Consider the following 12,968-nt stretch of genomic DNA (forward strand, 5'->3'; position numbering starts at 1 on the left):
TTGTTGTATGTAGCAGTAAGTATATGCCGCCAGATTCTTATCATTGTGATACTAGGGGGATCCTAGATATAGTTATGGACAAAATGTAGTCATTTATGCTCATAAAATATTAATATATTTCTGGGAAATGTCTGGTTTTTTAAAGAAAAAAATCACAGTGTGGTTGTATTTTTGCAATATTTACAGAATAGGTCATACCAGTGCTTTGTGCTCATGTTTCTATTTGTTCTTCTCCATATGCTGAGTTTTTTAAAATAGTCATGTTTCTAGATTCATCACTCTTACAACCAGTGCACCAGTAGGTATCCAGGATACAGAGAATGAGAAAGAAACTAAGAAAGTTGTTTGTTTGTGTCAGCAGCCATCTGTTAAAAACCTTCCACTTGGTAGAATTTTCTACCAACACAAAATAGTTATGTTGTGGAATCTATCTAGTATTATGTAATAAAGAAAGCACACTTGGCAAATTTAATTGCATGTTAACATTGAAATACAACTTAGCAGAAGAGGTAATAAAATAAAGCAGTAATTGATAGATAATTGACACGTACATGACCAAAATAGTATGCTTATACAAAGGAGATAAAATCTCAAAGCAAATGAAGCTTTGAGCTACATTTGAAACTGCAGGTACCTCACAAATATTTTCACAAAAATTTTGTTGATCACTGAATTTGACATTTGATATTTAGTTCTCTGAAGAATAGTTTTCAATAGGTGCTCCAATTAAAGCAGGTCAAAATAAAAGAAAGATTTTTTTTAAAGATTGCTTATTCATCCCTCTGTAAGAATATTCAGACTCAAAATAGCTTTTTTTTAAAAAAAAAAAAAGCAGCAGCACTGGGTGGACGACTTCATTTTGAGGAGCTTAAAGCAGTTTCATGGAAATTAGAGTGAAATGATCTTAGAAAGCAAATTATTTTGTATTTGCTAGTTGGGGGTTCCTGGCACCTTCCTTTGGAATATCTGGTACAGATGGCTTTCAGGGACCAGGCACTGGAGCATGTATCTCATCAAAATGCAAGTGCCTTTTGAGAATACATGAAAAAAATTATCTGCAGTAGTAATCTGATAATGCTGGGGTTTGGCTCAGATGCAGCTTTGCATGTACTCCGTTACATGGATATCCATGACTTCTCGTATCAATTACCATGTTGCTCTGCCCTGTATTGCTGTTTAAAAAAAATCACAAAAATAGTTATGATTGCAACAACGAAATGTGTTTAAGGTAGAATGGTGTGCAATGTTCTGCTTATTACTGCCTTGTCTTTCTTACGTGATGCAGAACAAAAGAAAGGCAGAAAAAGTGCTGAAGGATTTATGTTTCTGATCTTTCTGTCACAACATAACGCAGAATGCAGTGCCGTGTTTACAGTACTGCGGATACCAAAAAGTGTCGCTAATCAGGAGTTCATAAAGAGTGAGATATACTGAGGTTTTGTTCTTCCATTCAAGTACATTCAAAAACTTTAAAATATTCAATTTTACAATGGAGGTATATAACAGTGGATCCAGAGGCCCATCTGAAGACAAGACAATGTAGTGGATTGTCAAATATGCCCAGACAAGGAGAGGTCTGGAGTCATCTTAAACCTAGGATAACAGAACATTTACTACTCCTAGTTGCTCTTTCTGTGAGCAGCTGGAGGCAAGAGCCATGAGCGTCCTGGTGCCTCCCTTGCCTCCATTCCTGTCTCCCTCCCCAGCTGACTGCTTATAATGTGGTTCTGCTTCTGCTGACCGCCTCCATGTCTGACCGCCTTAAAAAAAATGTTGAGAGTGTACTGTTTAGAAATTTCTCCTGAAATTTTTTCCGTGGACAGATCCATTCAAAAAATGCTTATGATTATAGCTACTGTGTCTTAGTTGCCAAAATAAATCACTTCTGCTGGGGAAGTGAAAGCTTTGTTAAGTGGAAAAATAATTTATAAGAAAAATTAGTAACAGAAGTAGTTTATCTGCTGTGTCATGTGCTGTGATTTTCTGCATTTCTTCTTACCAAATTCAGAGCTGACAACGTAGTATTGCCTGTAGCATACTGGAGGCAGAGCGCTAGGTCTTCTACAGCTTCCTAAATTTAACTTCTTCTTATTACTCTGAAAGGTACATACCAGGGGCAATGGACAGGAGGGATGCGACATGGATATGGTGTGCGTCAGAGTGTACCCTATGGCATGGCAACTGTGATCCGTTCGCCCCTCCGAACGTCTCTAGCTTCACTTCGAAGTGAACAGAGCAACGGCACTGTTCTGCATGATGCCACTTCAGACAGCCCGGCTGGAACAAGAGGAGGTTTTGTGCTCAATTTTCACAGTGATCCGGAAGCCATGGGCATTAAGAAAAAAGGAGGCTTGTTCAGAAGAGGATCCCTTCTTGGTAGTATAAAACTTAGAAAATCTGAATCTAGGTCATCGATATCTAGCAAACGGAGCTCTGTCAGGAGTGATGCTGCTATGAGCAGAATTAGTTCTAGCGATGCCAACTCTACAATTAGTTTTGGAGACGGTGACTGTGATTATTGCCCTGTGGAAGACCACGTTGATGCCACCACTACGGAAGCCTATATGGGTGAATGGAAGAATGACAAGCGCAGTGGTTTTGGTATTAGTGAGCGCTCAAATGGTATGAAATATGAAGGAGAATGGCTAAATAACAGGAGGCATGGATATGGATGTACCATGTTTCCAGATGGCACCAAAGAAGAGGGAAAATATAAAAATAATGTTTTGGTTCGTGGAATAAGAAAGCAACTTATACCAATACGAAACACAAAAACTAGAGAAAAGGTGGATAGAGCAATAGAGGGTGCACAGCGAGCAGCCGCCATGGCAAGAACGAAAGTGGAAATTGCAACTTCAAGGTATGTTATCGTAAAATATATTTATTTGTCACTAGATTTTCAGAAACAAAAAATGTATTGCAATATGTGAGCTCTTACTGTTGACAAAAGACTCAAAAGTGCAAGGGTGTAAATGTTGTCTTTAGTGAGTACTTGCTCACCTTTCAGTTTCAGATGTGTATCTCCATTGACTTTAGTGACGTTACACATATGAAACTTAGAACTTCAACTCATTTGAATAAGGGTCTTTGTGTGTGTTCCATAATATACTGTGAAAGTAATCTTCCACTGTTCATACATTTCTGCTTTCACTCAAGAGCTGCTGCATTATGCCTTTAAACCTGTTTGGACACTAAAACTAGTGAGGAAACAAAGAATGGTTTGCGTTGCCCATTTCACATTGAGCATCTAGAGGTGCATCTGTTTATCCGAGAGACTCTGGTATGAATGGTGTAAGAATAACGGTTGAGGCTCTTGTGCTTAGACACTGTTGATTCATTTGCCAGGACAGTATCCGCTGAAAGAGTTCTGTATGAGGATTCTTTTGTTTTGGAGCATGCTTCTCCTGGAGTCTGAATTCATCTGGATCTTCTGGCCACCACTTCAAATAGTGGTGGTCGTCATCTCCCCGCCTATTTGTTAAGTGTTTGAGATGGGAGACGTGTACGGGTATTAGCAGTGGGGGAAAACCATCATTTTCACTTTGAACTCCTAACCAACAACCAAGCAAAGTTGTCTGAAATGGAATTGTTACAAATTAAATCAGAATAGACAATTTTAATAGGTTTTACTGTGAAGCCTGAGAGTTCTTTAAAAAGCTATTTAGTTTTTAATGCCTTCCAGTAAGTTTCTGTGGCAGTTTCTCTGTTGTTTGGTTTAGTTTGTTTCCTCAGGCAGGCTTTTCTTGAAATATGCTGTGGATCAAAAAATGAGCCCTGAGATGTGCATGAAAGAAAATCTTCATGCTATTTTAGAAGGAGGATGTCACATTACACTTAGAACTGAACAACTGATTCCTGATTTAGTGTGGTCAGTGTGTGCCCAGTGACTATCCCTTTTCTGACAGTCAAAAATAATACAGAAAAAGACTGAAAACTGCATAACTGGGAAAGCTTGAATAAATGTATAGCTCAGAGTGAAAAGTAGTTGAGACACAAACATGAATTTAGCATGCTGGTAAAGAACTTTTTTTGAGCACTGGTCACCCAAGTAAAGGGTAGCATATACTCAATTACTGCTATAAATATATGTAAGGCATTATATTACAGCATGCCACATTAGTAAAGCAGATCTGCAATAGCTAACTTTAAGAAATTACTGAATACTGTTAATGTTCTGTCAGTACAAAATAAGCCCTAGTTTTGAAGAAATTGATGTGATGGGATATGTGGATGGGGGAGTCACCACTCTGAGTCCCCATAAAGCTATTAAAAAGCTGTAGTCTGAGTCTGTTAGGTTGCAAGGCACAGTGTGTGTACTTCCTCTTTAAGAAGGGACATGTCTCTAAAGTGTTTTGTTTTCCGTTCCTTCCTTTGAAGTTTAGGTGAAGGACAGAGTTCAAATTCCTTCTTTTGGAACAGTCCATGAAAACAACGTGTATTTCTTGAAAAGATGTTTTTGAAAGTGCAACAACAGAAGGCATCAGTTGCGGTGCAGCTGTGACCATGGGCAATTCCTTTGGTTTTTCAGCTGAGAATCTCTATTAAACAGTCCCACGACTGCCAGTATGGATAGCAACATTGCAGATTCAGGTTTCCTCTCTTTTCGTAGCATTTGCACTAACTGTAGTGGCACTGAGTCAAAGGCAAGGAGACCTGACACCTAGTCAGGCAACATCAGGCATAAAGATTACGTTAACTTCACTTGTGAGTGTGTGTTGGACTCACCCAGTAGGGATGACACGACCCTTCCCGTCTCTGAAGTTCTCAAAACTGCTTTTAATATCAACCAGTGGGAGCAAGGCCATGGCTTCATGTGAGTTAAGGGACTGTCATACAGGCAGAGTCAGTAGCACTGGCTGGCTAAGAGCCAGATCATGTGGAAGAGATTCTAGAAGACCATTGAGAAGAAACTTGTGCTTCGAGCAGTTGCTGACTGGATTGGTACAGTTTCAGGATGAGAGAACTTGCTTCTGTCCCATTGAAATTTGAGGACCAGTATTCGTTTGTGACTGCTTTTTTACCAAATTGATACATTAATAATATATTAGTACTTCAGACAGTAGCATTCCTGCAATGTCATAGATGAATGTGAGGATGGCGGTCTTGTCTGTTTCCGAACGATCACTACTAGACAAAGTCCAGGAGGAGTGCCTTTTTTAAATTTCTCTGATGTGTAATATGAAGGTGGTTCTGCCCATGTGGCATGATCTCACCACTCGCTGGCCTGTGAAACCTTCTAGGTTTCAGACCTTGCAGGTGTCACCAGCAACGCGTGCTTACTGTATGTTTCCATTCTGTCAGTGGAAGAACTCTCTAGATAGACCTTTTCTCACCCCCATCAAATATACGGGGTTGCATTCCAAAATGCTAGAAACCCTGACTCTCAGCCAGATATCGACGCAACTTTGAGTTGTATGCTGTTCTTCCTGTATTGTTTATTCATGAAATGTTTGCTCAGCCAAATGAAACCAGACCATACTCCTCTTCGTAGCTTCCTGCTGCTCATGACAGGTTTGGCTGGTAGTTTGACCTGTGACAGGGTCCACGCAGTCGTCAACAAGACCAACAACTATTTTGCTTTATATTCCTGATGTGTTTTTATGTCTAAAAGTCCTCCTTAATTATCTGTATAGTCTTCCCTTATCTATCATGGCAGTTTGATATACAAACAGAAATCTAAAAGTTGGGTTAAACGTTGCTTCTCTGAGCCCGAATTTACATTGGCTCCCCTGACTCGGTCTTTGGGTTTTATATAATATATATATATAAGATATAATAGCCGCATTTCTCATAAGATACCAGCTCGCAAAATCGTGTGATATATAGAAAGCTGCTGTATTAGGGAAATAGTTACCAGCCTCTGCTACACAGATCTGTATTCAAACCAGATTATAAATTAGCAATGAATAAAAATGCTTTTAAAATGATAACGCAGCTTAACATTATCTGTTATAGTTTTACTAGCTATATTTAAGATATTGAGGCACGAATGTAAAAATCCCAAAATTTGAGGAATTTAAGAAGTATGTTCAATATTTTCCCTTTTAAAATATTAAAAGGCTTTTTTTTTTTTTTAATCATTACTGTAGGCAGTAGTTAGGTCAAATTCATCTTTAACCCATTTGGGCTAAAAGCAGTCAGGTGTACTCTATATGCCTTTTTTGGGCCTTGATGTCGAAAAGGAAAAGCTGCCTTCCAGATATTTTTTATAAGATCTTTTCTATGTTATTTCAAGCACGTGTGAAATGCTTCAAATGCTGGAAGATGTATATTTAAGATACCTTTGGAAGATGTTAGAAAGCCCCAAATGTCCACTCAACCAAGAGTCAAACAGGAATTTCTTTTGAAGATATCAAATCATTCTCACTGTAGGGCTTTTGAACTTCCTTTTCGTCACTGTCATGTGTCTGATTCAAAGGAGCTATCCCTCTGCAGTTCAGGATGAGCTGGGATTATGTTAGAGCTCTTCTGTCCTAGTATGAAAATCACTGAAGTTCTCATTAGAGGAGCGATTTAGTGTGTTACATTAACTTTGCCTTCATCAGTACTTATGATGGTATAAACTATAATGGTTTTGGAATTGATTTTCAGAGTTTGAACATAAACTTACCTTCTAATACTCAGTATTACTGGGTGTTTTAAAATGTATCAATCCTGTAAGTAAATATGCAGCACTGGAAGCAGAAGGAATGATGTTTGTTTGTGTACAACCCTTCATATACTAGATTCTGTCTAGAAAAGTCAATATTACGGGTTCGGAACTGAGCTCTTGAAGCCAGGCCTTTTTTTTCCTCCCTTCAGATTTTTTTTCTAGCTAGTGCTCAACTAGAAATTCTCCTTTAAGTGCTGACTCTCCAAGGAAAAAAATTTTGCAGGGACACAGAGGGACAAGAAAAAAGTACAGTAGGAGTTGAGTAAGAAATATGAATCAGAAGATAGTGTAAGGAGGAAAAGGGAGAAACAAATCAAAAGAAAAAATGTTTCCTTGTTGATGTTTTCCTAATACTTCATTGATCTTTCAGGTCATAAATCAAGCAGGTTAAGGAATTGTATCTTCTTTTTTATTCTCTTTTCAACAGAAGCTAAATGGTTTTAATTACTCCAAAGCTATTAGTGAGTTTTAAGTAAGGTATACTGTCATAATATGCTGTGAGAACCTTTGACCACCTTAATAGCAATATTGTAGTGGAGTTTCATTACATGAGCACCTGAGGTTTGGTGAAGGATAATGGTGCCTTTGTTGGGCATGGCACAACCAAATTACCTTTGCTGTCTGGGAAAATGGCAGCACCCAACAAACAGAAAGAAACTGGCAAAGTACTTTGAAAGGACCTGAGATCAAGATAACAGTAAAATTAATATCTTGCAACTAATAACATAGAGCAGTTTCTCCTTTTTAATTAGCTGTCTGTGCTTGGGTAGCAGTGACTAGCAAGCCTGTAGTCAGGAAGACCTTTTCGGGGGAGCGCTGCAGGGGGATTAACTGGTGTCTGTTCTGCAGCGATTTTTTTTTCGGAGTAGCATTTTTAGACAGCTCAAGTTATATTTTTAATGTGTTTGTGTCCAAGTGCACAGATGTCATGGCTTAGTTTCAGCCTTTATTTTTTAATAAAAACTACTGACTCTCTGATTGTGATCCTGTGTCGTGAGCAGCTCACTTTGTTCTGTGTGGCTGCGAAGGAGCCCCGAGGTGGTGGAGGGGCCACAGGAGGAAGGTACAGGAGGATTGACTTGGTAGCAGAGACCCAGCAGAAAGATTTTGATTTCATTTGGGAGGGAGCCTGCTGCCGCAGCTTACACTTTCTTGGGTCCCTGCACTCCCTCGCTGTCACAGGCACCTCCTGGAGCCAGTAGCTGGCTTGTATAGTGTTCGACGCTGAAGGTGACTGGGAGAGCTGTGATTTACCCTGACGCCTGGCCTGGCACTGCCCCAGCCTGGGCCTGGGTCCTGGAGCGTTGGCTTCAGTCACTGGGCAGCTCTTGCTTCTGGATGGCACAGAGCAGTTGTCCACCCCAGAACGCTGATGTTCACAGTACAGCAGTTACAGAAGAAACCAGTGCGCGTGTTTTTCAAAATCTTAATTCAGAGAAATTTCAGTATGCTGCCTGCATGGGGTGGGTTTATGTGAAGGAGGTGGAACCATCAGGAAGGAGTACAGAGTGCTTTAGTAGCTAGTTACTTTGTTGCGTTTATTGCCTTGTGTGACCCCCTGCTCTCAGCTTGACCTGAACAAACTGTGATTTCTAAGGAGAGCTGGCATTATATACATGTTGTAGTAAAGTTTGTGTCTGCACTAGATGGCAGCTGCCAATCATTCCAAACGGCGCTGAATTATGTGGACCGCACACAGCTTTCCATGATGGATTTAGCTGACTCTACCAATCTCTACTCAAGAAACTAAACTGGACACTTGAAAGAGTAGTGCCTCACACGTCTTTGAGATGCTTTACTTATTATAGCTGAAATATGAACATTGCGTTTAGGAATAGGATCCAACAAATACCAAAGATATTTATCTAAGACTGCTTGCTTTAGTACAAAGAGCTGCCTTTGTTCAGAACAAAATCAGTTTTAATCATTTTACTACGTAGTCTATTTGAAGATAATAAGTAAAATGCTGTGGTAAAACTTCAAATAAGTCTTCAGTTGCTATGGATAGTAATTTTAATGTTAATTTTGCATTCTTTATAGGTAACCATACTTTCCGTGAATCCTGTGGGATTTATACCAGTAACTTCAGTGGGGCACGTTTTCAGTGAGATTTCGCAAACAACTTGTTGGTGAAAGAGTACGGTCTTGGACTGTTCCTCTTTTATTTGCTGGGGAATGAATAATACATCTGTTTGAAATACACAAATTCTATAAACATTGCTACACAGATTTGATTTCTTTTCTTAGTATTTAATGCAGTAAGATTACATGGCTAAAAATACACAAAATTACTCCTGTGCTATCCCTCAGATGGAAATTCAAGAAAGCCTCAAGTATTTAACATTTTGCTCAGATTACCTATATCCAGATACACCTACCTACAAGCATAGGTCTGAATAGGGACATTTTTAAAAGCGAAAAAAAAAAGACAGTTCTGGAGTACAGCCAGTCTTACTTTGTGTTTGCAATAGACATAGAATTGTTACTCCAGAGCTGATATTCTAACCTGTTTAAAATCAGGAGATTGCTGGTATAACATTGAAAATATCCTCTGCTTTCAAAACATAAACGAACCAACACTGCGTACCATTGCTTTTAAAGTAAACGTGTAAGAAAACCTTTTTTTAATATGTAAACCTTTTTGAAATGTTTTTTTGTTCAGATGGGTAAAGTTTTTGTTTTCCCGGTTTCCAGAATACTTAATTTAGGAGCTGAAAGAATCTTTACAATATCAGCCCAGCAGATGTAGGTGAAAACACTAATGCTTTTTTTGATTATACTGAGAAACACTAGCAAAAGACTAGTTTGTTTTTTTTGTAGCCAAAGAAGATGAGCTGTTATGCAGATTTTTGCCTTAGTTTTTACTCAGCATCTCAGTTTTCATCTGTATTACTACAATTGTTCAAGAGCTAAGCCATAAACAGCATCTGTCTCTACTGATTTTCAGTAGAGTTTCTGTGATGGAAATATATCTTCATTTGAAAAAAAAAATCTGTATTTTTTGTACGGGTTAGTCACAGATGAACCACAGCGTAAAGCCATTAGACTTACATTATTGATTGCTATAAAAATATTTTCAAAACCAAAAAGTTTTGTATTTCTACTATATGTAGTACAAGTACATGCATGTGGCTGGTAGCACTAGGCAGAGCTTGAGTAATTTGTGTGAATATTTCCTCAGAGACTAAACAGATTGATACAGAACCTTCCCAGCTTCTTTCTCCAAAGAAATGAGAAAATGTGCTGACATCGAACTGCAACATTTTTGATCGGTATTCTAGAGTAGGATGTTTTTCAGTGAACAACTACAGCAGAGAAATAGTAATTTAAAAGATTTAGTTAATGCCTCTTATGTTGATCTAATTGTATACTTCCCAAATGATAATTAATTTTATGTAAACTGGTGTAGTTCAATGAGTAATACTGTTTGTTTGAATACTGTTTGATCAGTGATACATGTTATGACTTCAGTTTTCTGGCAATTAATACATTTTTTTATATATAGATTCATAGAATCATGGAATGACTTGGGTTGGAAGGGAACTTACAGATCATCTAGTTCCAACCCCCCTACCATGGGCAGGGACACCTTCAACCAGACCAGGTGCTCAAAGCCCCATCCAATCTGGCCTTGAGCACTTCCAGGGAGTGGGCAGCCACAGCTTCTCTGGGCAACCTGTTCCAGTACCTCACCACCCTCATAGTAAAGAATTTCTTTCTTATATCTAATCTAAACCTACCCTCTTTCAGTTTAAAGCCATTACCCCTTGTCCTATCACTACATGCCCTTATAAAATGTCCCTCTCCAGCTCTCATGTCAGCCCTCTTCAGGTACTGGACAGCTGCTGTAAGGTATTCCCAGAGCCTTCTCTTCTCCAGGCTGAACAGCCCCAATTCTCTCAGCCTTTCTTCATAGGAGAGGTGTTTCATCCCTCTGATCATTTTTGTGGCTCTCCTCTGGACCCGCTCCTACAGGTCCATGTCTTTCCTGTGCGGAGGGCTCCAGAGCTGAATGCAGGACTCCAGGTGAGGTCTCACCAGAGTAGAGAGGAAGAGTCCCCTCCTTCGACCTGCTGGCCATGCTGCTTTTGATGCTGCCCAGGATACGGTTGGCCTGCTGGGCTGTGAAGCGCACATTGCCGGGTCATGCTGAGTTTCTTGTCAACCAGCACCCCAAAGTCCTTCTCCTCAGGGCTGCTCTGAATCCATTCTCCGCCCAGCCTGTATTTGTGCTTCGCATTGCCCTGACCCGTGTGGAGGACCTTGCACTTGGCCTTGTTGAACTTCATGAGGTTCACACAGGCCCACCTCTCCAGCCTGTCAAGGTCCTTCTAGATGGCATCCCTTCCCTCCAGCGTGTCGACCACACAACTGAGCTTGTTGTTGTCGGCAAACTTGGTGAGGGTGCACTCAATCTCACTGTTGATGTTGCTGACAAAGATGTTAATTAGTGCCAGTCCCAATACCAACCCCTGAGGAACACCACTCATCACTAGTCTCCACTTGGACATCGAGCCATTGACAGCAACTCTGTGAGTGTGACCATCCGGCCAATTCCTTACCCACCGAGTAGTCCATACATCATATCCATGTGTTTCCGATTTAGAGACAAGGACGTCATTCAGGTCAGTGTCAAATGGTTTGCATAAGTCTAGGTAGAGCTAATATAGGCATCTAATGGACATTGGTACGTATTTTCACACACTGACTTGCTTTCTTTTGCCTACCTCACTATTGTTTTTTATTACTGCTCTCTTTGTACATTGTTTTCTGCTTCTTCATTCTTCTGCAGTTCTCTGCTTTCACTGTTCAGGGAGGCAGAGGTGCAGTCTCTTAGTGACTGGTGTTCAGGAGTAGGTTTCTCCTTATGGGCTTGTCTCCCCTCAAACCCAAGTAAGTGTTTAACACATGCAACAACCAATTGATTATTATTCTTGTCCTCTTTAGGTATTTTCCCAGTACTACTATATAGCTGTAGTCTCCCATAGACCTCATTCCTGAGGTCATCTCAAAGCCTCTTACTTTATATATGAAGTTAGGTTCTGCCTTGCACGTCACGTTTAAATTGAGCTTCATTTGCCATTTAAGAGTGATCAGAGAGTTATGTGCAGCCTTTCTTTGCAGTTGTCCCGCAGACGTCTGCTCTGTAACAGTGATGTTCACAGATTCTGTCACTTAGCTGTTGTACCTTTTCCCCCACATTTAGCAACGTCATGGGTTCCGAGCCCTGTGGGTATCCAGTGGCGAACCTTCTTGGTTGGGAAAAACAGTAATTTAATCCATCCCATTCTCTGTCTGAACTACTTTTTTTATTCACTTAAGCAGTTCCTCTCTTTTTTTATCTTAACTTCCTCCACTTAGTTTCCAGGGGGTTTCTGGTGAGGAATGGGTCCCACTACGTTAAAAGCAGGAATCAATGGAAAGAGATGGTGTTACTGATTTGTGCTTGAAAGTCAGGAATTTCCTTGTTAGCTCCTAGCTGACATGAAATCAGTTAGATTTGAGTTCTCAGCTCTTTGTTGTAGGAGTTTAAGAAGAAAGGTACGTATTTGTCTTCATTCAGTTTCTTAACAGTGCAGTGTACAAGTAGGAATATTGATTGGTTTATATTCTCAATTGATATGAAATTATCAGAAGAAATTCATACAGGGTGTTTCACATTCCCAAGTGATGTTTGTTAGGGTATGCCACATGGGTTTTTTTCTAACGCACAGTTGATCTGTTGTTCTGTTGTTGTTCTGTTTCAGAAACAGGTTTTGTTTAAAGACTGAAATAGGACAAATAAAAATTAGTGTGTATATTGTATGCTTAAAATTTAGACCACCTGCAAAAATCTAGTCATATTGTTCATAATTGAACTTAATAAAAAATATAATTTGCTATAGTGATACTTGTTATGAAGAAAAGACACTGAACATTTTCATGTCAAAGTGCATATGTGTGATATGCACGGATGCGATGCGTTTCTGATGGAAAAACTGCTTAGTGGAGCTCCTGGGATGAACCTTTGTTAGCAGAAGGATTAGGAAAGTGGATAGCATTTAGCTTTAGCTCTGCTGGGTCTCTGGACCATGAATGCAGAGAGCAATTGGTCAAAATGATGGTTCTGAATGAGTTCACCAAGGACTTTGTCGTAAATTTGATTTGATGCTTTCTTCAAAGTTCAGTTGATCAGAAGATGCTCTAAGTGACTTCTAACAGTTCACTCATATGTTCCAACTTTGAGATGTAATAGATATTTAATTTGAATTCATCTGCTCCTTGCACTTATGGTTAAAAAGCTGTAAAAGTGGTTTTGAGGTCTGTATAATAGGTT

General features: G+C 39.6%; 1 protein-coding gene across 5 annotated transcripts in view; it reads left to right on the forward strand.

The window, feature by feature from the left end:
• The window catches only part of JPH1 (junctophilin 1), a 91,854-nt gene that overhangs the window by 4,753 nt on the left and 74,133 nt on the right, over nt 1-12,968 (forward strand). For all 5 annotated transcript variants that reach the window (XM_075415993.1, XM_075415992.1, XM_075415994.1 and 2 more), the window contains exon 2: nt 2,104-2,860. In XM_075415993.1, coding sequence (XP_075272108.1) covers nt 2,104-2,860 — 757 coding nt within the window. The remainder of the gene's footprint in view (nt 1-2,103; nt 2,861-12,968) is intronic.

The sequence above is a fragment of the Opisthocomus hoazin genome, chromosome 3 (genome assembly GCF_030867145.1).
Source record: "Opisthocomus hoazin isolate bOpiHoa1 chromosome 3, bOpiHoa1.hap1, whole genome shotgun sequence".
Classification (NCBI taxonomy): Eukaryota; Metazoa; Chordata; class Aves; order Opisthocomiformes; family Opisthocomidae; genus Opisthocomus; species Opisthocomus hoazin.